General features: G+C 39.4%; 1 protein-coding gene across 4 annotated transcripts in view; it reads left to right on the top strand.

Moving 5' to 3' along the window:
* The first annotated feature begins 709 nt into the window (after positions 1-709).
* LOC101874297 (neuroendocrine protein 7B2) overlaps positions 710-26,766 on the top strand; it is a 44,091-nt gene continuing 18,034 nt past the window's right edge. The window contains exons 1-12 of one of the 4 annotated variants that reach the window (XM_005149337.3): positions 710-893; positions 3,398-3,468; positions 3,783-3,879; positions 4,404-4,654; positions 5,149-5,309; positions 5,414-5,560; positions 7,617-7,691; positions 8,392-8,559; positions 9,762-9,897; positions 10,220-10,328; positions 11,109-11,256; positions 11,597-14,218. In XM_005149337.3, coding sequence (XP_005149394.2) covers positions 765-893; positions 3,398-3,468; positions 3,783-3,879; positions 4,404-4,654; positions 5,149-5,309; positions 5,414-5,560; positions 7,617-7,691; positions 8,392-8,559; positions 9,762-9,897; positions 10,220-10,328; positions 11,109-11,256; positions 11,597-13,203 — 3,099 coding nt within the window. In that variant the 5' untranslated portion in view covers positions 710-764 and the 3' untranslated portion in view covers positions 13,204-14,218. Of the gene's footprint in view, positions 894-3,397; positions 3,469-3,782; positions 3,880-4,403; positions 4,655-5,148; positions 5,310-5,413; positions 5,561-7,616; positions 7,692-8,391; positions 8,560-9,761; positions 9,898-10,219; positions 10,329-11,108; positions 11,257-11,596; positions 14,219-15,981; positions 16,034-17,267; positions 17,501-26,766 lie in introns of those variants that run through there. The other 3 variants (XM_031049140.2, XM_031049141.2, XM_005149279.4) reach the window with 3 other exon arrangements.

The following is a 26,766-nucleotide window of genomic DNA, read 5'->3' on the forward strand; positions in this document are numbered from 1 at the left end:
TATCTGCACAGACCAAAGCTAAGGCAGGAGACAGCAACACCACTGACTACTGTAAGAACCTCCGATCTTTTTTGTATCCCAATACAAATTTGACACCGCATATTCTTTCCTCCTTTACGAATTCAGTTTCTTCACAAAACTGCAGTGGTTTACCATTTTATATTAAAATTTATTGTCAAGCAAACAAACAAACATTTCCAAGTAAACAAGCAAGCTAACCCTTAAAACTCGGTAACAGTGGCCTGTGAATTGCCGGAGGAGAGCGGAAGAAAACGCGCCGGTGATTTTTGAGATGCCCTCCCCGTTGCTTGCTGCGCCTGTTCTGCCCCAGCTGCTGGTTCGCCCCAGCTCCCACTGCCCTGAGACCCGGCAGCTCCCGGCTACACACAACCACTCGCTGACACCCCCCCAGCAACCGGCCCTAGAGACTGCGGGAGACACTGCGCTGCCACCACAGCTCCCCAGCACCAGCTGCCTGGAGGGAGGACTTTTAGGTGCCCATCGCGATCGCCTGAAAGCCTTAGTAGTTGAGAGAGACTGAGAACGAGCGCAGAAATCAGGCGCCAAACGAACTACCCACCCCAGCCGTTGGGCTGCGGGGGCCTGATTTCGAATGGGGCAGCGACCCAATCGGAGGCGCGGGCGGGGTGAGGCGCTGGGTTTGAGTGGTAACCGGTGGTGGGGGTGTAGTTGGGTTGAGTGTTGGGAGGTTATGATGGTGCTGAGTAGGGTGTGAGAGGCAGTGGGGGGCTGCGGGCTCTGGGATGGCGGAGCAGAGGCGAAGGTTGGTGCGGCTGGCGGTGCTGGAGGATCTGCGGACCTCTTACGGAATTAAGGTGAAGAGTGGAAGCTGCCTGGAGGCGGCCGTGCAGCCCAGAGGGGCGGCTGCGGAGGTAAGGGGGGCTGAGTGGGATGGTGACGCTACGGTGCCTAAGGGCGACACTGGCCAGACAGTGGCGGTGCACGGCTTTCCTCCGCGGTGGGGTGGGTGAGCTCGGTGGTTGCTGCCATGTGAGCAAAGCTAACGTGGGCCTGGGAGCTGGACTTCCGTCCTTGGTGGGCACCGATTCTGGTATCGGGGACGTTACCGTAACGCTGTCGTTCTTGCTTGTCCTTTATAGGGCTTAGCCCTCTCTCGGAAGGGGGGGCTGGGGCGGCTTAATCCCTGCAAGGGGGGAAGTCTGTTTTCCCCCTTTTTCCTCAGCAAGCAAATGCTCCAGACGTTCCTCAGGGTGGCCATGTCGTGATTTAGTTACACAGTGGTTTAGTGATGCTAAATTTTTCCCTCCACTCCACACACGCACCCTTGTTTAGGACCCGAACGCTGTGAGGCTGGCCGGATGGTGAAGGAGATGGTTCCTCTGTATTTATGTAGTTGCTAGCCACTCAAAACACTCATTCATGCCTCTGATCTGTACAAGAGCTTTTTACTCTTTACTGTACTTAATGTCACTCATAATGAAATTTAAATCTTTGTATTTCTCAGAATACATATCTATTGTTTCTAAAAACTTTATGTTTCTGATTTTTGATTCCTTAGATTTTTGCTTTGAAGAGCTTTGTTTTCATGGTCTTTAAGTGTGAGATATGGCTGTGTGTTTTTTGATACAGAGATCTGTGTTCTGAGAAATGAAATCTATCCTGTTATCTTAAATACCTACTTTGAATTTGTTGAAGAGAAAAAGCGTGCTTTCTGTCTCAGTGCTCTTAATTAAAACTAAACATAACACATGCCAGTTTATACAGCATTGAAGACCGCTTCAGAACACTGATTTTCTGGTAGACTAACTTAAAGCATGGATGCAACCATGTTCTAACTAAGTTCTCTGTGCAACTGATATGGCACAGAACTGAGCATTCTCACAATGAGCTTTCTGTAAGACTGAGATATTACAAAATGCTGTAGTGACCCTCAGTCAATATAAGCCAAGGAAACTGCAAAAACATGCTTGAGTTGTTCGGTAGTGCAGAGAGCAAGGGTAAAGTAAAAGCCATTATCAAACATGTGGTCCTAGGCTCTCCCCTCTCCCTCCCACTTAAAGGGAAGGTAATAAGAGCTGTGAATAATAGAGGTATGTGATGATGAAAGATGTGTATACAGCTGCATGTGATACTTAAATACGGGTAAGAAAACGTATGTTTAAATAACAATTGAGCAAGGTAGGCACAGGTATAGAATATATTGTTTTGCTGGGTGCATTCTATTTCTATTGTAAAGGAACAGACAAGTTTAAGAACTTAAATTGCTACTTCTGATGTTTCAAACAAAACCTAGTAAAGTGAGGGTATCTGTTACAAATATTGAATGTTCCATTACAAGTCATTTGCAGTTCTCTATTGCATAATCTTGTAAATAAAAGGGGGGGGGAACTCAAAACCCAAATGTTATGTATCTTTGAGTTAGTTTTCTTTTTGTACTTTTAGTTATCAACTTGGAATACAATGGCAATGTTGCTTCTCTTCCCTTATTGAGTTACACTTGTTTTTTTGTAGGACAGATAGGCCTAGGGTTGCCTAATGGGTTAGTTATTGATTAACTAATTTCTCAACATGGTCTGCACTTTGAATTTCAGGTATAAATGACTAAGAGTTGGCATTCATCTCTGATAACAAGTTGGGTATGATCCCAGCCCTCTTCTGTTTGGGGAGGGGCTGGATTGCACCTTCAGGAAATACAAGTAGAAAGAGGTGGGGCAGAGAAATAAAAGTACAAGTTATAACATTGAAATGTGGGCACAGTAACAACTGTGCAGGAATCTTGGATAATTTTTTTTTTAAATGCTGTAGGTGAACATCAGTAGATGCTGAAGGAATTGCTTGTTTTCTAATATGTAACAGATAATCTGATGTCCAGCTATAAGACAACAGAGTCGTAACTGTTTCTTAAATACAGATGCTAAATGTAAGACTTTAGAACAGTTTTCTAGACTATTGAGTTTAATCCTCCCTGAATTGGCAATTTTGGGTGCATCAGCTGGTGGGGAAAAAAAAGCCCCACTTAAAATTAAAAATATATTCCAAGTGTGTTGTGTTGATTTTTAAGAAAAATAGGATTTAGTCAATTTTAAAAGGTATAGTGAGACTCCAGAAGAGTCTAATATTCCTACTACTTTACCTGTAAATGGTCCCTTGTAAAATAAAAAGTGCAAAACATAGTGCAGAAAACCTTTCTATTCTTTCACTGTAATCTAGGTTGCTATCTGTAACAGCATATGCACAGATAGCTAGAGATGATAGTTCTTTTCCTGACAATGCCTCCTATCTGTCTTATCTGAGGGACTGTTCTTTGTCTGAACTACTCCTCCTTTGTACTTTGTGGAATATGTGCTTTTCCTGACTAAATGTAGTTCGTATCCTATCAACTTCTGAAAAACATTAATTGAATTTTGTGTTTTAGGGTAAAATCTTTGGAATATCTTTTCATGTGTTACCGCAATCACTTGTGCCAGAATATGGTTATATTCCAAGGTAAAGTAACACCTTATATATAGTTTTATGCTTACTTTGCTCTCTTTATAGTATTGAACTCCTGTCAGAAGAGGAAACGTATTTATTCCAAGACTGCTAAAGCTTATAGGAGATGTAAGAATAGTTTCAGTTGGAGAAGAGATGTAGAAGTTAGATGGGAATTCAGCTATCATTCAGTTGTACTTCTTTATACCACTTCTCATTGGGGGAAAACTGTCTTATATATGTTTTATCTGTTTATCATTTAATAGCTTTTCTGGAAAAATATAAACCTTATCTTGAGTGTCAGAACTATGTTACTATTTTTTCCCCAGCTTTCTTGTTGATTCTTGTAAGTATTTGGAAGAACATGTTCAGACCGAGGGACTCTTCAGAAAGTCTGGATCTCTTGCTCGTTTAAAAGCTTTAAAGGTATTATTGAAAATCTTTTTTTTTAATAAAAAATAAAATTAAATCTGCATTTCACTTGGTCATCTGCATATTTTAGTTTTTGGGCTACTTTCAGTTATATTCAAGCTTTAATATTGGATGTAGACAGGTAATATTACTTTCTTTAGAAATTAGAAGAGCTCTAGTCCAGAAACTGTCAAACTTCACTTCCCCCCTCTCTGGAATTTTTTCAACTTTCTAGAAGGCAAGAGTACGCTTGGGATTGAACAAATTTGTTGGCAGTTACATGCATTGGATACCATAAGCATATTTGTTTAGCAGTGTTCTCCCAGAAGGGTGGGCATGTGTGAAATACGTAAATTAACACATGTGATCTGACAACATTATCCGTGTCTCATTGTAGATACTGTAATTAAGTAATAAACTAAAAAATAGGCAAGATGTGCCTGTCTTCTCTGACATGTGCTAGAGGATTAATGCCTGAACTTAGGAATCTTGATGGTATATTGAAGACTTCAAATCATCTTTCTTATGAACAATTTCAGAGTAAACTGGATCAAGGTGAAAACTGCCTCTCAGCTGCACTGCCATGTGATGTTGCAGGGCTTCTTAAACAGTTCTTTAGAGAGCTGCCAGAACCCATCCTTCCCCCTCACCTGCAGGAAGGCCTTTTCAAAGCTCAGCAGCTAGGAAATGAGAAGAAAACTGCAACTATGCTGCTGTCATGTTTGATGGCTGACAGAACAATCCAAGCTTTGAGATACTTTTTCAACTTTCTGAGAACTGTGTCCCTAAGGTCAGTGTAAAAAGAGTCCTTGTAAAGATCTCCCAGTTCCTTTAATGACTTCTCTTTCCAGTCAATTGCTATAACTGTCTGTGAGTGGTTTATGAATTTATCCAGAGTCATTCTCTAGAATTCAGCTGTGGTCTTTGCTTTCAGAAATCCAAAGTGTTACCTTAATGAAACTGTATTTTGCTGGAGACTAGACTTTGTTCCATTCTTCCATAGCTGTATTCCTCATTCTTGTTTGGAAAACAAAAGGAGTGACTGATAAAATTAACGTAATCTAAGTAGTGCCTTGCATTCCCCAGAACTGACCAGGGTCGTAACCTCTTGGTTACGGCCTGGGGTCCGTAAGTCTAAACTCATTATTCTTAGTATGTAAGTGCTCAAGTGAATTAGTCTTTTTTTTTTTTTTTTCCAAACTCTATTTGTCTTATTTGATGTTTTCTCTCTCCACTGCTTATGTCCTGATAATTTGTGTGAACCCCCAAATTTTTCTTGTAAAGATCCAAAGAAAACAGAATGGATAGCAGTAACCTGGCAGTGATTTTTGCTCCCAACCTCTTGCACTCAAATGAAAATGAAAAGATGTCAGCCAGTACAGAAAAAAGAATTCGCTTGCAAGCTGCTGTTGTGCAAACGCTTATTGACCATGCATCTGAGATCGGTAAGGTGATAAGTGTTATCAAAATGTCTTGTTTCACATGCTTATGTATGAGTTTTCAACTTTTAAGGTAACTTAAAAAAAATAAAATTTCTCAACTAATTCAGGACAAGTACCAGAATTCATCTTGGAAAAGATTCCTGCAATGTTAGGTGTTGATGCCTTTCAATCTACTCCCTCACTGTGTGGCTATGAAGATGGTGAAAATGAATCTCCGAGTGAATGCAAGAAGAGGAGGCACCAAAGTGTTGGGGGTAGGTATGTTGCCTGAAAGTTTCAGCAACTAAAATGGAATTATTTTGAAACTTGATGTTTGCTGATTCTAAGCGCATGCTACTTCCACAAGCATAATAGAGGCCTGTGAAATTTGTTGTGTTTGATTTGCAAAATCTATACAAAACCTCAATAATATTTACTGTATATTTACTTCACTTGTATTCTGATGTGCCTATTGTCTGCCAAGGAAGCTATTTTGCTTGTGTTCAGATTTGTGAAACCAGATTAATATTCTGGCCTTTTTGTGGAGCCCAGATCCTGTTGCAGAATCATAGGATCATATAATAGTTAGTGTTAGAAAGGACCCTAAGATCGTCTAGTTCCAACCCCCCTGCCATGGGCAGGGACACCATGTACTAACCCTTGTCACCCAAGCCTCTGTCCAACCTGGCCTTGAACACTGCCAGGGATGGAGCGTTCACAACTTCCTCGGGCAACCCATTCAGATCCCTCAGCCACCCTCATAGTAAAAAACATCGTTTTTATATCCAATCTAAACTTCTGTTGTTTAAGTCTGAACCCATTACCCCTTGCCCTACCACTGCAGGAGAGTCCCTCCCCAGCATTCTTATAGGCTCCCTTCAGATACTGGAAGGCTGCTATAAAGAAAAAATTTTTTTCTTGCTAGTTTTGAAATTATACTTGGAAACTTAGGTATTTAAAGTCAGATCATGAGAAGGCAAGGATACAAATGGCATGTGTGTTTTAAATTAAGTAACTAATTTGTGTTTTGAAGCATAACTTTCAATTGGATATTATCTGATACTGTGTCCTCTGATATGGATGTGTTTGGTTTGGGCATCTTTTTTTGGTGTAAGTTTTTTGTTTTTTCAGTTTAGCTATTCAGTAGTTTCTTTGTTTTGCCAAATGTGGGCAATCAAATGGTATGTTCTCTGCATTTTCTTTGAAGAAATACTATGGAACACATATTCTTGACTTCAAATCCTCTCTAACACTGATCTTATGTGTCTTGATACAAAAATGTAAGTATGTATTCAGCTCATGTGCCTGGAATATTAAACAAGACAGCAACTGAATTTAAGGTTTTATTATTGTATATATTCAGCCAAGGTGTGGTGTGGTTGTGGGTTGGTTATTTTTCTTTTTTTTTGTTTGTTGTTTTTTTTCTTTTTTTATAGTGTGTGTGTAATCTGCTTTTCCACTCTGAAGAAGGGACATCATCCTGGAGTTGCAAAGTGATAAATATTTGTGAATGTTAAAATGTTGATGAGAAGCAGTTAGAATCTGTTAATTCTGTGGAATAGGTTCTGGTAGTAGGCAGCTTCTACTCTTTGTTCAGATGTATTAAAGCATAGTAGTATTACACTTTATTTTCTCATAGCTGAGGTTTTTAAACTATCTCATAGCTACTAGACACCATAAAAGAAATACTACAGGCTTGCAGTTTGCTAAGCTTTGCTATGAACTAGAACTGCAGATTGCAATAGCAACTTAATAAAAATACTTCTATTTTTATACTTTTAAGAACAGGCTAAATGTAAAACTTCATGCTGAGTAAAACTAATCTGCTGGGTTTAATTTTGCCTTCAAAAAAATAACACCCCAAGCCAAAAAAAAGAAGTTCACAGAAAAGTTGTATATTACTTTCATACTTCTGTTTGGGCCTAACTTGAAAGCTGTAAGAGCTTTTCAGCTTCAAGACGACTGCCTAGTAAAGTGAGGAAGTCACTGAGACTTTGAGGAAGACTTGAATGGATACCTACTAGGGTTGCCTCCAAGAAATCACAAGACATAATTTTATAATGACCAGTAGAATTTAATTTTCTACAAGAAACTTCTGTCATCTGTGCATTTTTTTTCTTTTTTTATTCTCACAGAAAATAGGATTTTTCAGCTACTGTGAAATGAATAAACTTTTTTGTGAGAAGATTTATAGTTTCCTTTACATAAAACAAGCATTTAAACTGATTTATTTTTTTCTCTCTGAAAGATTACAAGTTAAACTTGAGTTGAAAATAGAGCAAGACAAACTTCATAATTAAATTTGATCCCTCATTGTGTCTTGCATTTCAGATATTGTTAGTGGAGCATTGAATAAATTTAAATCTAACAGAACACCCTCCACTACACCACAACAAGATAGAAGCGGTAGGTATTGGTGTATTTGTACTAAATAAAACCTATGCAGTATCTTCTGGATTTGTCAACTATAGTCTACAATTATTTTATTTTTTTTTTAACTGAAGAACTAGAACCGAGTTGAAGATAAGTGATTACGTTTTAAGTAGTTTAAAACTTTGAATATAGATACATATTTATTGAGGATACTGCATTTACTGTAGTTTTTGGAGCAGCTGCAATAATTGCAGCAGTGCGTGTGTGGCTCTAGGATTACAGAACTGAACTTGTGCTTTTCATCTAATGCATGCTAAGGCTTCAGTGGAGTAGTGCGGCATTTTACATTTTATCATCTTTGGGATTAATTTGCCAGTACTGAAATTCTTTCACTTCTAATCTCAAACTTAATAAGATGACATTTTGTTTTCTTCTTAATACATACTTCCCCCTCCCACTCCCCTTATGTTTTTAATGTGTAGGTTTGGATTTTTTTTTCTGGTACTCTACTTTGCAACAAAACAACAAAATAAAACCAACCCCTAAGCTATACTGATTGCTTTGCCTCTTCAAAATGCATGCACTTTGGCTGAGCTTTTACAATGATGCTCTTTTACAATAATACTCTTTTTTTAACTAGAGTTAAAAACAAACAAAACAACCCTCTATTTATATTTTTGTAAACACTCACCCTTTTAAGTTGTTTTTGCAAAATTGGCTCTCTTAATTTCAGTCCTTTCATCTGTGACTCCGGTGGTTCTTACTCCAAGTACCAAACGTAAGCTTCCAGCTGACTGCTCACAGGGCTTGTCCAGCAAGAAGAGACGATCTTTAAAGCATAGTTTTGCATTTGAGTTGTTACCAAGTAGCATTTTCACCAGCAGCTCAACACCAGCATCAGGTACAGTGTCTTCATTTTTTCCTTACCACTTGAAGAAGTTGTTTCCAGCTTTTAAATGTACTGACTTTTGTTCTTGTTAGGCAGTCATTGGTAAACTTCACTTAACAGTGCTCCCTGCACTACTTCTCTTAGTCTGTGTTTATGTTCATCACTGGCTGTTACGTTACATGGGTTGACCTAAAGCAAAATCTGTTTCTTGTTTTCTGTTCTATTGATGTCTCAAATTTGCCATCATTATGTTTTTATCTTTTTCAGTCCCTCTGTATCATCTAAGTTGTACTCGTATTTCTGTCTTAGCACACAAATCGATGAGGATTTCCTATACTTCCAACCTTTTGAAAGTTGTAGTTTTCTCTCTCCTGAATACTTAAATAGCGGGTCTTAGCTCTAAGTGAAATGTAATTGTTGCTGTTATAGAAGTTTTTTCTTGAATCCAATCACCTCTTGTTTTATCTAGATCCTAAAAAAACCCTCAATCTATAGGAAAAGAAAAACCAAACAACACTTTTGACAATGCTTTAATACCACTTCATTCTACTAGAGTGCTTCCAGGTATTCTGCAGATCCTGTATTTTTATTTGGTTCCTTAATGTGGTGCCAACTGAAGTTAGAGTAAAAGGAAATTTCTAGATTGGCTATGGTTTTGCCTGAAGATAGGGCTTTCTTTCCTCAGTTGAGAATTGCTTTGTTTTATTAAACCATTTCAGGCTCATCATGCAATTCTTGTTTCTATGGATAAGCAAACTAAATCACTAATGCTTCCCAAAGACAGAAGTAATGCATCTGTTTAATAAAAAAAACTTTGAGTAGAATAGCAGCTCTTTCATTTGTTGTTGCTTTACCTGTTGTGGCCAGGTATGTACAAGAAGCACACTGCAAATAATATCAAGGCTGAGTCTATTTTTTCTTATTAAGCTCTTAAGTTTGAGGAACTTATCTGATGATAGTGTGGAAACTTGACGTAGTAATATCAGTAGCATGCAATTGATTACATTCTTCTGCTTCTATGGGTGCTACAAGCAACAGCTTTAATATTATAGAAAAGTTGAAGCCAAAGTAATGTCAAGCCAGCACTCCACAAAACAAGCAAACAAATCTGTGCTGCTTAAAAACTCATTCCTTATTGTATTAACTGTTAAGTCTTTATCTAAAAAAAAATGTGACTATTTTAAGATCATGTAAATATGGTTTTGTTCCCGTAGTTCATTTTGAAGCAAGCCCATGCGTGTGTCTTGAGTCATCACAAATCTCACTGTCTCCTTCAACTGCTGGTGAAAATCATCTGTCTAGTACAGGGAACAGAAGAAGTAAAAGACATGCAAGCAAAAAATTATACAGGTAAATTGCCTGAACTCTCAAGCTAAAAATAAACTGGAAGGGTAGGTCTAGAGTCCTTGACTATTGATGTGTAAAATCTCAATCTTGTTTGGTGTTCAAAACACCAAATATTTACAGTATCATAAAATCACCAGGTCTTCTAATGTGGCAAAATGGAGCTAAGCAAAAGATCTGGTATAGTAACCTTTTGTGCCTATTAGGAAAGCTTGTCAAGAAGGCAATAGAAAAAGTAGAACTAGAGGAAATAGCCATGAATAAGTGTCAGTATTTTTTCATTGCTCTCCTAAAGAGTTAGTGTCCTTCTTCCCCTCTGTTCTTCCAGGGCTGAATCAGGAAAGACAGGTTGTTTTTCTCCAAAGATTAGCCGAAAAGAAATGGTTCGTAGGTCATTACGCTTGAAGTTTGGTTTGGGAAAAAACAATAGAGAAATGGTAAGTATTCTGCTTCTAACCTAGTTGTCTTGTTACTGTGCATATTTTAATCCCAAGTTTTGGGCACTGTAGTTTCAGTAGCAGGAAGGACCTGCTATCAAGGACAAGAAGATTTAGGTTTAGTTTCATAGTGGTAACTGCTCAGCTTGTTCTGGGTTTGGCTAGTGGAGGGGGTAGATTGGATAGCTGGCCCAAACTGACCAAGGAACTGTTTGATGACCGTACCGTGCTCACCAATAAAACTGGGATGGGTTGAGTTTTTGCAAAATAGCCACTACTCATGGTTTGCTGGACATTGGTCTACATGTCATGAGTGACTGTTTTTGTGTCACTTGTGGGTTTGGTAGTTTGTGGGGGTTTTTTGTCTGGTGGGGGTCTTTTGGGGAGGTAGGGGTGATTTTGCTTCCCCTGCCTCTTCTGCCTTTCCAATGTTCTCCATCATGCTCATTCCCTCCACTCTCCAGCAGTAAGTGGCTGGATGAGAACTTACTGCTAGCTGAGATTGATCTGCCACACGTGTGATTAGTTGGTCTCAGTTTCTGAAATTCTAATATTGCAGAGCCTATGCACAGAATCACTATGTTCAGAACGTGGTTAAGCCTACCTTACTGCAGGTAGGCTGTTCCCCACCTGGGTCTACAGAGAATCAAGGAAAAATGAAGTACAGCCAAGAAAAGTCTGCTATGGCTGATTTACATAGCCTTTTCGTTGGAGGTTCCTCTGTAAATGAGATTCCAAATTACAAGTTTATGTGAAAGTAATTAATGCTTTTTGTTCAAGAATATTGTATCAGGATGTGCAGTTGGTAATAGATTGGAAAATATTGGAAGGCGTCTTGCAAGTCAACAAGGTTTGGAAAACAGAACTGAATGCACAAAAAAAGATGGACTCTTCAGCCCATGTGTCAGTGAAAAATTCCCTAAGAAAGGTGAGCATCTAACAGAATGTGTTAGGTGGGGGAAATTTACTTTTTTCTAAAGTGAAATTAACTTTATGAATGAAAGTTACTGGCTTCAGGGGAAAAATAATTGGTTTAGGACAAGCTTGTGTTTCTAGTATATTCTAGTAGTCCTCCTGTTAAGAGAGATGAGATGTGATTTTGGTTCTTAATATTACAATCTTTTTTCATATCTCTGAAACTTAAAGGAAAAATAGCATCTTTACATTCAGTGCTGCTGCTTTGATAATTAATGTTTTTACAAGAATTTTGCCTATAATCATTACCATCATGAAACAGCATTCTTAAACACTATGATATTTATTTTAAGGTTCAAAGAATGTGAGCAAGTCAGAAGAAAACTTACTAACTCCAAAATGTCACAATAAGATAGTTCATCGAATGTCATGGAATAGTCCTACTGTTGCAGATTCTCAGGTGATCAGCAGGAATGAGGAGATTCTGCCAGGACACCCTAAACCAGGTATCAGTTCTTCAGAATCCATTTTGGTATTTGAAAAGCCACCATTAATTCCAGATGAATTCAAATCCACAGCTGCAAGCAAACAGGACAACAGCTTGCAACTTAGTGAAGAGGAAAGTAATTTGACTGCAGAAACACTGCTGAAAGTTAAGCAAGCTTTCTCTGCATCTGGAAGTAATCTTCACAATTTGAGAGGTGATACAAAGTCTTCCTTCTCAGATGTAGCAGATGAAACATTAAAGGAAACCTTGTGTGTCAGTGGGATCAGTCCAAAGAAAGAATTGTTAGCTGAAGAAGTTTCTGAACATCTAGCGAATACAAACTCCAGAGAGATGTCACACCAATTTAATCAATCTTATGCTGTTGATAAACAGCAATCAAAAAAAGATGAAATTAAACTTTTGGGGAAAAGAAACTTCAAAACTTCTATTGAGATTGAACTTGAGGTCCTGAAGCCAGTTATAAAAAATGTAACAGAACTTCCTGTTCCGCAAGTACTGGCCAGGGAAGACAAGTTGGCTGTTCAGAACAGGTCATTGAAAGATGACTTAAACAAATTAGATTGCTTTGGAAGAAAAGAGGAAACAGAATTAATGCACTCACAAACAGCTGAAAACTGTATGGTAAAATGCTGTAATACGGAAGAAGGTACTGCTAAATTTCCTGTGGCTGGAAAGCTTCCTACTTCACAGTTGCCTAAATCGCAGACTGAAGTAGGCAACCAATACTTGCATGCTGAAAGTTCTGATAAAATTTTAACTAAGCCATCAACTGTTCCTGACCACGGAAAGGTTCCTGACCACGGAAAGGTTCCTGACCACGGAAAGGTTTCTGACCACATACAATGGTTCAACAAGCTTTCATTAAATGATCCGAGTTCTGCAAGCAAAACTAAACCACCTCTTAAGTTTCAACGTACTCCTGTTAGACAGTCTGTAAGAAGAATTAATTCCTTATTGGAGGCTAACAGACGATCTGCAGGCTCTCAGCTGCTTAAAGCGAGTGTGGTTGGTTCACCGCTTGTTAAGTCTTTGAGCTATGATTCTGCACTATTCTCCTGCACAGAAAAGCCCTCAAAAAATTGTGTGGCTTTGCCACTCAGGAGTGAAAGTACATATGACCAAGTTTGTGTATCTCATAAGCAGCTAGACTTAACATCCAAATCATGTGGCAGACTGTTAAATCCATCAGATAAGCCTGATGTTTCTGTCAGAACTGTTGGAATCCATGAGCAGAAAGTGACTGTTAATCCGTCGAAGTCTGTTCTAGAAGATCTAACCAATCAGAGACCAGTGAAATCTAGTTTAAAAGGTAATGCAAATATAAATATTCCAGAAAAACCTACGATCGCAAGAAGTGCTCAAGGAAAAGAAAGAGTTTGTTACAGAGGCTCTCCGAAGAATCCAATATCTAAAGTGAAACTACTACCAGCTGCAAAACCTGTAGATTTATAAGATCAAATATGACGGTTAATTTGGCTTATTGTAACTTGGTTAATCTCTGGAAAATCTAAATTTGTATGATTGTTTTAGCTCTATTTGTTTTTTTCTTATTTTTTTTTAACTGAACTGTATGAGTCAGACTTGTACAAATAACAGTTTATGTTGAGGTTTTCTTCATTTACTGAAACTTTTCCAAATGTTAGTCAGTTTACCAAATTGAATTGACATCTAAAACAAAAATAACCTGAATTTACAAACCTGTGTATTAAATCCCATACTTGATTATCTCAGCTTCTTAAAACATGCTGCATCTCCCAAAGTTTTTGCAGTATTTAGACTAAGTACAAAGTTGAAAAATTTCTGACATTTAAAACAAAGCTAACAGACATTAAAGAAAATGTCGTGATGCTTGTGTATTGGTAGTTGGATTTATTTACTGCTTAAAGTGTACTGTAGCACTACATTGTTGGATCTTATACCAGATCTACTTCGAGACAGTGTATATTTATTCCTATTGGAGTAAATTGGGAGAACGTATTTTGACATATGTACACACTGGAGAATTATGGGAACACAGGCAAAATAAATGTGCAGGTCATTCAAGAAGTGACAAGTCTTAAAACTTCATTCAGCAATGTGTTCTGCAAAATAGGTACCAATTATTTTTAGTTGCGAGCAGTAAAATGTTTTTATCTTAATATGGCAGGGTGGTTTTAACTTATTTTTAGAGCAGTACAACAGTGTTAAGTAGATGTTGCAAAAGCAGGTTTTAGATGCTGATAATGTTGCAAGAGACGAATGTAAGAAGCCATAGTGTGGTAAAAGTTGATTTGCACAAGCAAATGTTTACATCTTTTGGAATTAGAACTGTTTGTTTGTCATTGGTTGTAAAATTATTTAAGAGTAAACACTTGAAACCATTAGTTAGCTTTCTGTATGTGCGAATTGCTTATTGGCAGAATGTAAGAGTTGAAAACGCTGCATAATTTTGGTTTTAATAAAACCATTGGTGATGTCCCTTTTCTGACCCTGTTCTTCTATAATGACTCAAATTTAGATTATGTTGTCATATGTGGACTGTGGACAACAAAAAGGAGTAAGTCTGAAAATACTTAGGTCAGAAGTGATTCTGTTCTGGCTTCTGTTCATAATAAGTACATGTTAGTAAGTCTCACAACTAGCAAAAGGATGGTACAACATAATTTAGCAGGAGTAGGCTTCTAAACTTCTTGTGATATGTTAATGAAAGCAATAGTTCTGCTTGCTTTCTATTCTCTGCCTCCTTCCCCGCATACCCACCACTTCCTAGCCCCATCGGTGGTAGAAACCTCCTGCCCCCATTAGCCCAGTTGAGCTGTCTCCTTTAGTTCCTAGATTATTGTCAAGATCTAATACTAGAGAAGCAGTTATGAGAGGGTCTTAACAAGGTTGCTTGGTGTTGTGGCTAAGTACTGGAAGCTCCAGTTTAATGAAATAAGGAGCCAGTGTTAATAGTTCATCACCATCAAAAGAGGCAGCTGCTTCTTGCCATTCTCAGGAAAATGCTCCTACCCTCTGCCTTTGGCTGGTGCTCCTGGGTCCCTCAGCAGGGTGTAGGCACCTGAGCACCAGATTACCAGATTTTGTATTATATCACTGAGGTAAACAAGGTTCAGCAAAGCAATTGCCAGCTGTCATAGCTGACACAAAGAGGTAGAGATGGAAATAAGACAGAGATAAAGGAAATGTCACAAGGATGAAAATAAATTCAGAGACCTATAATGGCGAGTTGTGATATCAATTTGTATTTGTAAGAGCAAGCCTTGAGGGGTTTTTCCTCTGTTAATATCTACCAAATATTTTGAATGCTAATGTAGCTTTGTCGTGGACAAAGCAGTAAACTATTTTTGATCGTCAGTGAAAGCTGGTCTTGAACCAGTACACTTGAACATTAGAGACTTTGGTAGGTGTCTGACAAGTCCCTTAAGCACCAGGGAAGACTGTCAAGTTGAGGTTCTGTTTTTAGAGTTTTTACAGAACAGTTACAGTACACATCCAGTTATATAAAGTTTATTTTGGTTTTGAGGGAGATTAGAAGTGCTAAATGGCCAATGGAGGTCCCTGTTGTTTAATCCCATAAATTGCAGACATGTATAATGTACTAGGGAAGAGCAAAATGAGAGAGTAATCTACATATGCATGTGTAGTTTGTGGATTTGTTGTGGTTTGTGGGGTATAAATCTCAGGACATTCCTGTAGTTATCCTAAAATGTGTCACATTCATGTCAGCAGCAGTGAAGATGTAACATAAAATAGTTTTTAGAAATTACTGGTTTTCATGTGCTATTAAATGGCAGACTCCATTTAGCAAGATCCTTTTATAGCTGCCTTTTTATCAGTCTCTGGTATGGATGGTATATACAGATGTGCTTAACCTGGAGTCCTCTGCTGCAAGTGCTTAGCGATGTTTGCCATATTGTTACCTGTTATACCTGCAGTTAGGTAAAGCTATCATTCTGCAAGTAGACCATTGATCATATTATTCTGGGGAGAGAAATCACAGCAGGAATACGGACAGTCACAGGATAAACTCTTATTCCTGTAAGAGTCAGTCCATCAACATTCAGTTTATCTTTAGACTATTGTGTTTAGCTAAAAGAGGAGATCTCCAAGATCCCACCGAGCTTTGTGTCATCTCATCGCTGGACAGATCCATGCAGCAAGCACACGGCCGAGCAGGTACCGACCAGCTGCTGGCGGGGGCCTGGCGGCGGGGGGAAGGTGGACGAGGGGCCGCGGCTGCGCACGGAGGACGCGCGGCTGCGGACTCGCCGCACACGCAGGGTCGCTCCGGGAGAGGGAGGTGAGCGCGGTGTTCCAGGAGATACTGGGGGTGGCAGGGCCCAGGGAGGAGTGGGGCTGCCCCGGGGGGTTCCTGCGGCGGCTGAGCCACCGGGGGTACTGGGGGAAGGGAAGGATACACGGTCCAGCTTTCCACGGACGCAGCGCGGAGGTGCAGGGTGTGCGGGCAGCGGAGCGGTAGCCCTGCTCGGGTGCGTGTTAACGGGGGATGTTTTGTAGAAAGCAGGCTTTTTCCCATCTAAATAGGAAAGAGGTGGCTCGGCTCCCGTGCAGCGCTCTGCGGCACAGGCGGATGGAGCGGGATGGGCCGTGTGCGGTGTGCCGTGATCTGGTGGAGCCGCGCACTGCCGTGCTGGGAGTATTTCCAGCCTTGGCTCTTTCAGCCATTTTTGTCTCAAAGACGTTTTCAGGTGCCTTACGTGGAGTGGCGGGAGTAGTGGAGCATCTTTAAATGTCTGGCATGCAGTTATCGGGCAGCTGTGTGTATTTTAAGGAAGGCAAGGGGGACCACAGGAATTTTTGTTTATTTAAAAGATTGGAAGTGATGCATTTCAATTATTCTCTGATGCGAGGGGAAACGGAGCTTTCTGGTTAAAATTCAGCCTCTCAAAGAGCACAGTAAGTGGTGCTTGATATATATAGATATATTTTGTTTTTCGTTGCCCAAATAAACTATATTGTGCAGCCGTTTAGTGAAAGGACAAAAATGAAAGCTATTTGTTGCAGGCGGGGAAGATGATGCATATGAAGCAGACAGCCCCTTGTCTTAAGGTACCGGTAAAATATAATCCAGATTGTTTAGCAGTTTCGAGTGATTAATTTTTCAGAGCTTGGAAAACACAGTTCAAGGATGAAGGGTTCTTTGCTTTTAGCCCAGAGCTTCATAAAATAGAATAAACGGGAGGGGACATGTGTCATTAAATGAAACAGTGGACCCATTTTGTTTGCAGTGACTGTAAATGAATGCTGTGGGCAAGCACAATTCAGAAAATCTATTTCTGCAGTTTGCTACTTTATTTTTTTTTAGAAGAGAAGAGCCCATCCACCCTGCTAGCCCTGTTCCTCCTCCAGTTGTCAGCTGGCTAGATTTTCATCTGCCCCTGGAAGCTGTGGTGGTAGACTGTATGCGGTAGTATACCTTTGTGTATGGTAGTAAGAGCAGAAGTTATTTCTAGCATTTATACTGGACTTTTTTCCCACTATCATTTTTAATCAAATTCCTTTCTTTTTCACAGAATAAAAGTGGCTGCCAGAATGACACCTGCCTTGCTTTGTAACACGGTATTTCTGCTGGCATTTGGATTGGCTTCAGCTTTTAGCCACAGCCCTAGGACTCCTGACAGAGTTTCTGAAGCAGATATCCAGAGGCTGCTCCATGGTGTTATGGAGCAACTGGGCATTGCCAGACCCCGGGTAGAATATCCAGCACACCAGGCTATGAATCTGGTTGGTCCACAGAGCATTGAAGGTAGCTAATTTCTGCTTTGAGTTCTGACTAATTTAATAATATTTTTAGTAATGATTGCTGTTTTGCATATAGCTGCAGAATATCCTGACTTTTTCATCATTTTGTTGTACGATCTTTATTTTAAAATCATCATCCATCTTTTACCTTCCATAATGTAATGATTTTGGCAGAAGAAGTGGTGTAATTATTAAGGTACAGGCTTTGTAGAGAAATTCTACTGTTTTAGAAGCATTTGCTCTCTAGTACCCCAAAACAGTGGGTTTACTAAACTTTTGCAGCAATGTGTACACTGGCTAATAATTTGGTGTGCAAGTCCTTAAAAATATATACAAGATAATAGAAGGGAAAACTAAGGGGGAAGGGAAGAAATAAGTTTAATAATATTTGGAATATGCCAAGGCAAAATAGAGTTTTCATCCTGAATACCATCATGACAAAGCGATAAATCACTAAATACTCTTCTGAGGTGCTGTCTTTATTGGAAATTTTTGCCTGAAACTAGTGGAGAGTAAAATTGGGTGTGAAATTCCTGTAATGAACAATTCTAAGCTGCTAGGAGGGTTGACTTCCAGGCATTTATTGGACTGCAGGTTGCAGTGACCAAAGCAGACAGTTCAAAACCTGGTTCATCCCTTGCCAGCATCCTCATAATCAACCCATTGCCTGTTCTGGAGTACATCTGTTTCTCATTTTGACCAGTTATTTAATCTCAGCATTAAAAAACCTTTATCAGTCAGAGCTTAATAATTTTAGTATGTTCCTGCAGAAAATGGGTTTAGTTAGCAAAATGTTTTTCATGAGAAATTGCCCCAGCAGAGTAGACCTGCAATAGTGTTGATAGTTGCAAGTAACAACAGCTTCAGCTAAGCCAGGACTCCAGAAGTACCACTGATTTTAAAAAGGCAAAGACTTCACCTGTTGTATATGTATACTTGCAAACAAGGTGCTGCCAGGAAAAATTAGTTCTTCTGGCTTTGGAATTTGGAGACATAATATAAACAAGTTTATACTAGCAGCTTAATTATAATAAAATGGTTGCAAATCTAAGTGATTATTATAATAACCTTTTCCAGCTGAGTAAGATCTTAATAATTTCATACATCAAAAAATACTATTGCTGTTAGTTCATAAGCATATTTCTTAATTTGCCCATTTTCCATCTCAGCTATTTACATCTTTTCTGATGTTAATCATATTTTGACTTTAAAATGCTAAAAACCATATGTGTTGCAAAGAACGATATGGGGTTATTCTGCCCCTGTCCCACAAAAAAAAATAAATTAGGACTGCCTTGGCTGTAGTAAGTGAAGTCACAAACTTGCTCTGTACCAAAGACAACTGAAAGATAAACACTTTTCAGGAAATACCTTTTGCAGCATGTTCAGTTTCCTAAGTGACCAGATTTCTTGTTGATAGGTAGGAAAAAGTATGGCTTGTTAATTGAAAGAGATTGCTCTGTTTTCTCATATTGAAATCCAGAAATACATGTTTTGTTTGTTTGTTTTTGTTTTTCCTTCCCTTTGCATTTGTCAGTTTACCTGTTACTTAAGATCAAGCTGCTGAAATAGGAGTAGGTCTAGAAAATGCCTGATAAAGAGTTAAATCTACCAAGAAATTCCTGTGTAGTTCAGGCTGTAACCCACGGTGAGGTCGGAGGTCCAGAGGAGTGTGAGTGGTGTGGCTTTCCCCTGTCGGTGGCAACGAGAGCCGCCTGGTGAGAACAGAGGCCGTAGGGAAGTGCTGCAGCAGCCTGAGCTCCCCTCCCTTGCCAGGGCTCTGTTAGCTGTCTGGAAGCAGTTCACGGGATAAATATGTCACAAAGATGGGAGTTTGCTGGCTGATTCCCTGCACTTGGGTATCGCAGCCAGCAGATGGTGCATGGCATGTAAGCATGCAGAAGCCAAACAGATCCTGCGTGATGAGTGTCAAGTGAAGATGTTTTTAACACCCGAGGTGGTATCTTAGAGGCAGCTGCTTTTTGCTGACCAGTTAATAGATTTTCTTTCTTCACATCCCCATTCCTAAAATAAACCCTAAAATAAACTTTAATTTCTCTGATATTAACTCTCCTTGTTAATTTTTTTCAGAAAGCTATTGTAGAGTAACTTAGCACTATTTATAAAAAAGTGGAAAAAATAGAAAAGCAAACAAATTTTTGTTGAGTAGCTGTGTTTCTGTAGTTATCCTTTAGTAGTTTACTCACTAAAATACTGTACAAGCACCACTGGGCTACATTCAGATTTTCTGTAAGCAAGAAGGAGACTGTACCTATGTCAATAGAGGACAAAAGTAACACAAGGAAATAGCTTCAACATTTCAGAAATATACAAGTTATTTTTTCTGCCTGTCAGGGGGTCTATTGGGTTAGAGACCACATGTTTTTTGGTTTTCTTCCCTCGCATGCTTGTAAGTTTATTCCAATATTTAAGGGGTTTTCTTGGGGGGTGAGGGGGTGGAAAGGAATATATAATGCAGCTTTCAGGACTATTAAGCCAACCTTGGGAGAGCAGTAAAACCTCACTTAAACGCACGGGGGCACCTTTAGCTCAGCTTGGGCAGTTCATAGCAATTCACTTGGTAATGGGAAATGTGGTCTTATTTTCATCTTGCCAATATGATCTCCTTACATTTTCATTGTCTTTTGTACAATTCAGTACAACGGAAAACCTCTTGGGTGGCTTGTTTGTTTGTATTTGATTTGTTTTGTTTTTATTTCTTAAAAATACTTCAAACAAGTTGATGGTTGATGAAAGTGCTGGCATGACAGCCCAGAGCTGCAAAAGAGGCGTAATGCTGTCAGCCTCAGTGACAACATTAAATGATGTGTCTTAAATCCTAATTGTTTGTAGGAATAAGAAAATAGTTATGCCTGTTTGGGAGGCTTTTGACTCTCCTGCAGACACTGCTTATAGCACTGAGAAAAGGCTAAGGTTTATTTCACTATTTTGAATGGAAATACATACCTGATTATTGATTTAGAAGAAGTTAGTTACTGTTTGCCTGATTGAGACTATTAAAGTCAAAAGAGGCTGGAACATTATGCTAATATTTCTTCTAAGGACTGGTAGTTAATGACTTGTCAGCACAGACTGTACAAATAGTGCTTTTGCATGAAAGTTTTACTCGCTGTAAAATTATGCAATTACTCATGTGTGTTAATGTCTATTTTGTTTCCATTTTCCTAATACAAAAACTAAGTGCTGGGTTACTTTGCTGTCTGGCCTGTAACATACTTGCAGAACTGCTACTTGTTTCCTGCAAGAACAGTAAAATCTTAGTAGAAAGTTGCCAAAACTTTGCTTATGAATGTACCCAGTGAAAGCAGTACAGAAATGATGTTTGCACTCCATTGCTTTTGGGCTAGAGTATGCTGTCCTTATACCCGAATATATTTTGACTTCACTGGGTGACTGGAAGTAATAACCATTGACACATGGAAGTATAATATTTGGGGTCAGCAAGCATGGCAATGTGATGGCTGCATCCTCTTTGCTCTAGTTTACATCTGCTGTGCCAGCATAGAGGAGCAGTGATCTAGTCCCTGGGCTGGCAGCTTGCCACAGGGCTGGGCAGACCTTCTGCTGCTTCAGGGCCACTTTGTCGTGTCAATTTAGTGCAAAGAGACCACACAATCATTTGGGGTTTGGGTTGCTGCACCTGTTTTATAGAGAAAGTCCTGCTGTACTTAGGATGTAAATTAACATGCACATTGGGACTGCTTTTGCTGAAGCACGTGTGACCTCAATCTAATGCTGCATTACAGGCTTGACATTTAACAAACAAAATCACTCTACTAGTCTCTGCTTTCAGTTGTTGGGGGGTGTGTTTGGTTGGTTGGTTGGTTTTTTTTTTTGGTTTTGGGTTTTTTTTTTGTTTTGCAAATTACTGAAATATTATTTCAAAATTTAATATGAATATCTCAAATTTGTAACATAAAATGACAATCGTAAAGCCTCACTTTTCATCCATTAATATGGTAGACATCTGGATTTGTATGGATCTGTCTAAGAATTCCTACTGTTTTCTTTGTATTTTATTCCCCAAACTGTAATGTCAAATGTAACCAGATTTTGAGTATCAGGCAGTGGTACATGTCATAAGAGAGATGACTTAAAATTATAAGCCCTGAATTTAAAAACTGGTGACATTGTCAAGCAACAGTGGTGGTTTACAGTGAGTTTTCTTTATCTAAGTGGTATGGCACAGTGCTGTGAAGAAAATGTGAAACGATTATACCTGTAACTCCAAACCCAGGAAAATAATGACTCAGTATGCCTTTGTTTGTTCTTTAACAAAGACAACCAGTTGAAAATTTGGCCCATAATTCTTCCATTTAAATGTATTAACCATGACAAGCAGTAAATAATAAGAAAGCAAAATTGCTGTTTGTATCGCTATGTGGAGGTGGTATGTTACCTCGAGGTGTTTGACAGCTTTCCCTCTTGAGGAGCAAGGGCAAGATCCAGTGGAGGCAGTGGTTGTTACCGCTGTGGGCTCTGCCACTTCTCAGTTTCAGGAACTGCCCTTCCTCAATGCCCTGGTGCTACAGGAGGTGCGTAGACACTGCTCTTGTCTCCTTGGTGTGTCTGGGGAGAGGCAGGGAAATTTCTCAAAACTAATGTGCTTGTCAGAGAAGGCAGTCAATGGGACATGCAAGAAGAAAAGTGTGTTAAACCCTGTTTCTGTCCAGATTTGCGCCTAACCTAAGCAATCCACCGTGCAGGCTGGAAGGGCTTACTCTCACTTGCTGGTATGGACAGGTGAGGGTCAAATCGGCAGGTGACAAGGTGCATGGGAAGCTGCAGATGCAACCTTGCATGCAGGCAGACCAGCGCATGGGTAACTTGAGATTACTCAGGAGATGGCAGTCCTGGTTGGACACTCCCTGATTGCCTAAGCACCCTTTTCAAACCAGATTTGCATATCCCACATGCCCTTGGTCAATGTGCTTGAAGTAAGCGTGGTTAAAGCCCTTCCCAGAATCTTCACTCACGAAGCCAAGCCATCAATCCAGATCTGTTATTTGCACGTGGTTCTGACTTGGGGACTTATCTTCAAGGATGCCATCAAAGGTGAAAGCCATTTGGGATGGAACTCTTTCAGGGAAGACAGGTGGCTGATCTGTAGGGATTTAGAATTAGGTAGGTTATCATGTACTTAAGGGGATTTGTAGCATTTTTAATTTATTTTTTACATGTTACTAGAGGGAAATAATCCAGTAACAGAGGTAAGAAACCTGAGGAGAGGAGGGAATATGATAGCTTCTGTATTGTCTCAGCTTTATACTACTTCTGTTTTCTAGTGTTAGCAGATGCTATGTAGAAATTTAAAATGAAACTGTAAAATTTTATCTAGCAATGGAATATGGTCCATAAGAATTTAAAAATCTGCCACTGAATATTGGACAAATTATGATGAGCTCTTGTTTTCAAGGATTTTTTTTCCTGCTTGTCTTTCATATGCATGAAATAATCCATACTTAGGATTTATACCTTTTTCTAATTGTTCTCAAAACTATGTACATTTCCCCTGCTTCCATCTGAATTTTAAATACAGTAAGAGAAGCTTTGAAAATTTGTTTGGTTCCATGAAAAGGTATTTTAGAAGTCTAGACAAAGAAGAGATTCTTGCTTTTCTTGATTGTGGTGTCGTGTGCAGGAGATAGGAGCCCTGGCATGTTCCCGGGGTTTCCAGAGCTATTCTCTCTGTGCTTCCCGTTGTGTGTGCTTTCAGCAGTGCCCTCATAGCTGCTGCAGGGATGAATGAGAAGAGGAATGTTCTCGGCCACTGAACAGAAGGGAGGAAGAAGCTGGTTTCTCCTCTTGGGATGCTTTAGTACCACAGGTTAGCTGGCCCAAGTACCTCTTGCACCATCTAAGAGTAGCACTGGTCTTACCTGGCAGAGCTCTTCATCTCACCACGCTCTTACATCTTCATCATGTGGCAACATTTTTGTTCAAGTGGAAGAGAAACCACACCTTGACTCTGCCTTTGGAATTGTGAGGTTATACCAACTCACCAAAGCAGAGACTTGGGGAGCTTTATAGCCCCACACTGGGCTGTCTGGGGGAGTCCATCCTGGTGGCAGCTCTCAGACAGGCATGCAAAGCTTTTAAACACTTCTGTTGAAGAACCAGCTGGGACTTTGAGGCATCTGCATGGGAAATGGAACTGAATGAATATGAGTGGGGAAATGACCAGGAAAACTTTGTGAAGTTCAGGGGAGTGGTAGGTAGAAGAAACGATCCCATTCCTCACAATTCTGGTGCCCCCGTGTTTCATGTTATAGGTGCAAAAGGAGTATTTTTCTTTAACTGTGAGTGTGTTGACACTGACAGAGCATCTGGACTCCTCGTGGAGCCGGTGTCAATAACAGTGAGTAAAGTCCTCCAGTCTTTCATTGGCACACTTACATTTATGGGACTGAAATAGTGTCCCATCCCATGTGGGATAAAATAGGTCACCTGCTTCCTTTTATTGTCTGGTTCCATACAGCCATGCACTGTACACGTGGTCATTAGAAAGCTAATATTATGGAAGCTACCATACCACACTGGGTGTGTGCTTGACTTGCTTCCCCTTGACTCTGCTGATGCATGGCAGCTGGAAGTCAACATGGTAGAGAGGGCCTATTGCTGTATGCTGCACATTGCACTGTCTGTAAAAAGTAAGCTTATCCATGCAGTGAAGTGCAAAAGCTTTCCCCCCAGACTGGAGAGCAAACTAATATAGTCCATAACAGGACTGCTCAACCAAGGAAGACTTAAGAGATTGTTTTTGCTGTCTCATGAAAACAGTGAGCTGCTAGATCTCTTTTTGTGTGTGCAATTTGAATAATGAATAATAATGATATATAAGCTAATGTTATGAATTTGTTGTGAGAGAGGCATAGGCATTACTTTGTGATTTCACAAAAAAAGCATTTCATAAAAAAGCATTTAATATCTTGCATATTTGTACTGTTTGTAATTAAAATATGGGATAGAATGGAATTATTCACTGAAAAAAGGTCAGTAATTGTATGATGTGTGTGCTTAAGACTTTAGAAAACACATTGAAAAGAATTTGTCCTTCTGCAGAGAAAAAAAGAAAATTAATCTTTATAGTTTAAGAAACTGTCATTAAGAAGACAAGCTGACTCTGGAATCTGGGATGCTTGAGTATCTATAGCTGTAGTTTTCTTGGGTTTTCTGAGGCATGATCTTGAAAGGTTAAGGAAGTTGGCTAGGTTTGTATTTTTCCATACTTGGTTCTGCTGTGCTCTTTCTCCTTTCCTAACTGTCTTATTTAGCAGCTTTTATGGAATAGAGAAAATATAATAATTCATCATTTTTTCAGTGCCTCTTATTTCTTTATCTTAATCCATCTCAGCAACCAGGATAGGAACCTAGGATGAAGCTAGCTGAAGATGCATGAGAGAAATCACATTTGGACTGTGAAGCTTTTAGTGATATAAGGTAAATCATAGAATCATAGAACAGTTGGAAACAACCTTAAGATCATCTAGTTCCACCCCCCGTGCTATGGGCAGGGATGCCTCAAACTAGATCATGTTGCCCAAGGCTCCTTCCAGCCTGGCCTTGAACACTGCCAGGGATGCAGCATTTACCACTTCTTTGGGCAACCCATTTCAGTGCCTTACCACCATCACAGTAAAGAGCTTTTTCCTTGTATCTGTCCCATGAAATGCAAATGCATTTTTTGCAGTGATAAGAACTAAGTCTAGGTTAACAAAAGGTTTTGCAAAGAAGCAAAGATGGTATTGCATCTCTGATTAATATCTACTTACTCCCTCAGGAACCTTACACAAATAGGATAAGGTGTACCAGGCTTTCCTTGCAGCTCATATTTGCTTGGTGTTTGTATAGCTCAAGATTATAAGAGGTGCAGATCTTACTTGGGGGGAATATTCCTCTGTGCATCTGAAAAGGGTTTAGACACCTTAAGAATCCACTTCGTTATGTTTAAGAGCAAAATATGAAAACTAGGGCATCCAGCCTGACTATGTATAAAAGGGCTTTAATTTGATGTCTGGGATTTATTTAGTCACAACATATGCTCATACTCCATTCTACTTTGTATCTCCTAGCTATCATTGACCAAACCACCTCTTTTCTGAATTTGGAAGAGGGATAACCCTATCTACATCATGATGTGGGAAACATTTCCAATCAGACTGAAAGGCAAATTTGTCTCCTTATTTGTCTTTAAATATTCTGCAATAATTTCACACTCTGAAAATCTATTCTCACTGACTCTTCTTGTGGGGCAGAATTACCTGTTTGTATTTGATGTGGAGGATTGCTTCTGAGAGCAGATTTGTTTCAGTTGTTCTTTATGCTACCAGTAGATGGGTAGCAGCAACTAGAATTTCAGTAGACTAACAGCATTTCCACTTGATGTGTTTGATCAGGAAATGATCTAAAAGGAAATTTTTAGTCATTCCAGGTATCTCTAATTGAGGTGATACCAGCAATTAGTTAGATGATTTTCCAGAATGATAGGAAAGGGGAGGGGGCCATTGTTCCATTTTTGTTTTCCACTCTGCAACAGTTCAAGACCAGTGCCTGAAGATGATTAAATATATACTTGGTGCATATATTTCAAATGAAATCCAAATCTTACTTATGACAGTATTGATTTCAGTCCAAAAGGCCTAAACTTCTAGTTTATCCTGTAGAGATGTAAAATCACTGCATTCTCACACAGAAATCCCACACATGAAAGGGACCCGATTGGTTTGGAGGATTTTTTTTGCCAAAATGTGGCACACAAAAGCCAGTTCATACAAGAAGTAAGGAGAGGTAGGGAAAAAATAGATTTATCTAGATCATCCTTTCTCAGTGCAAGCATGTTCTCTGTACTATTCTTCTGTATTTTTGCCAGTCCGGTTTCAACTACTTTAACAATGGTGTCTCTCATGCTTCCCTTGGATAGCAAATTACAAGAAGTTCCTTAGTCATCTTTTTCAGTCTCTGACAGGCGGTTCAAGAGAACCATTTTGTGCCATATTTGTAGCTGACTGTATATGTTTGTATCACAGTATTTTGACCTGGTAGCTACAGTGTGTTTAATCCTAGTATGTTTCTTCAAATCAGTAACATTACAATACCAAAACTAATGTGGCTTGTGAATTACTGTACACAATATCCCTATGTGGTATATTCATAGCATTTTTTTCTATTATTTCAGTCTTTACTGAGTGCACTATTTATCATATTTTATAAGGAATGGGCTTTGCTAATGCTATCATTGAGTATAATGCT

This window comes from Melopsittacus undulatus, chromosome 4, assembly GCF_012275295.1.
Source record: "Melopsittacus undulatus isolate bMelUnd1 chromosome 4, bMelUnd1.mat.Z, whole genome shotgun sequence".
In the NCBI taxonomy this organism is placed as follows: Eukaryota; Metazoa; Chordata; class Aves; order Psittaciformes; family Psittaculidae; genus Melopsittacus; species Melopsittacus undulatus.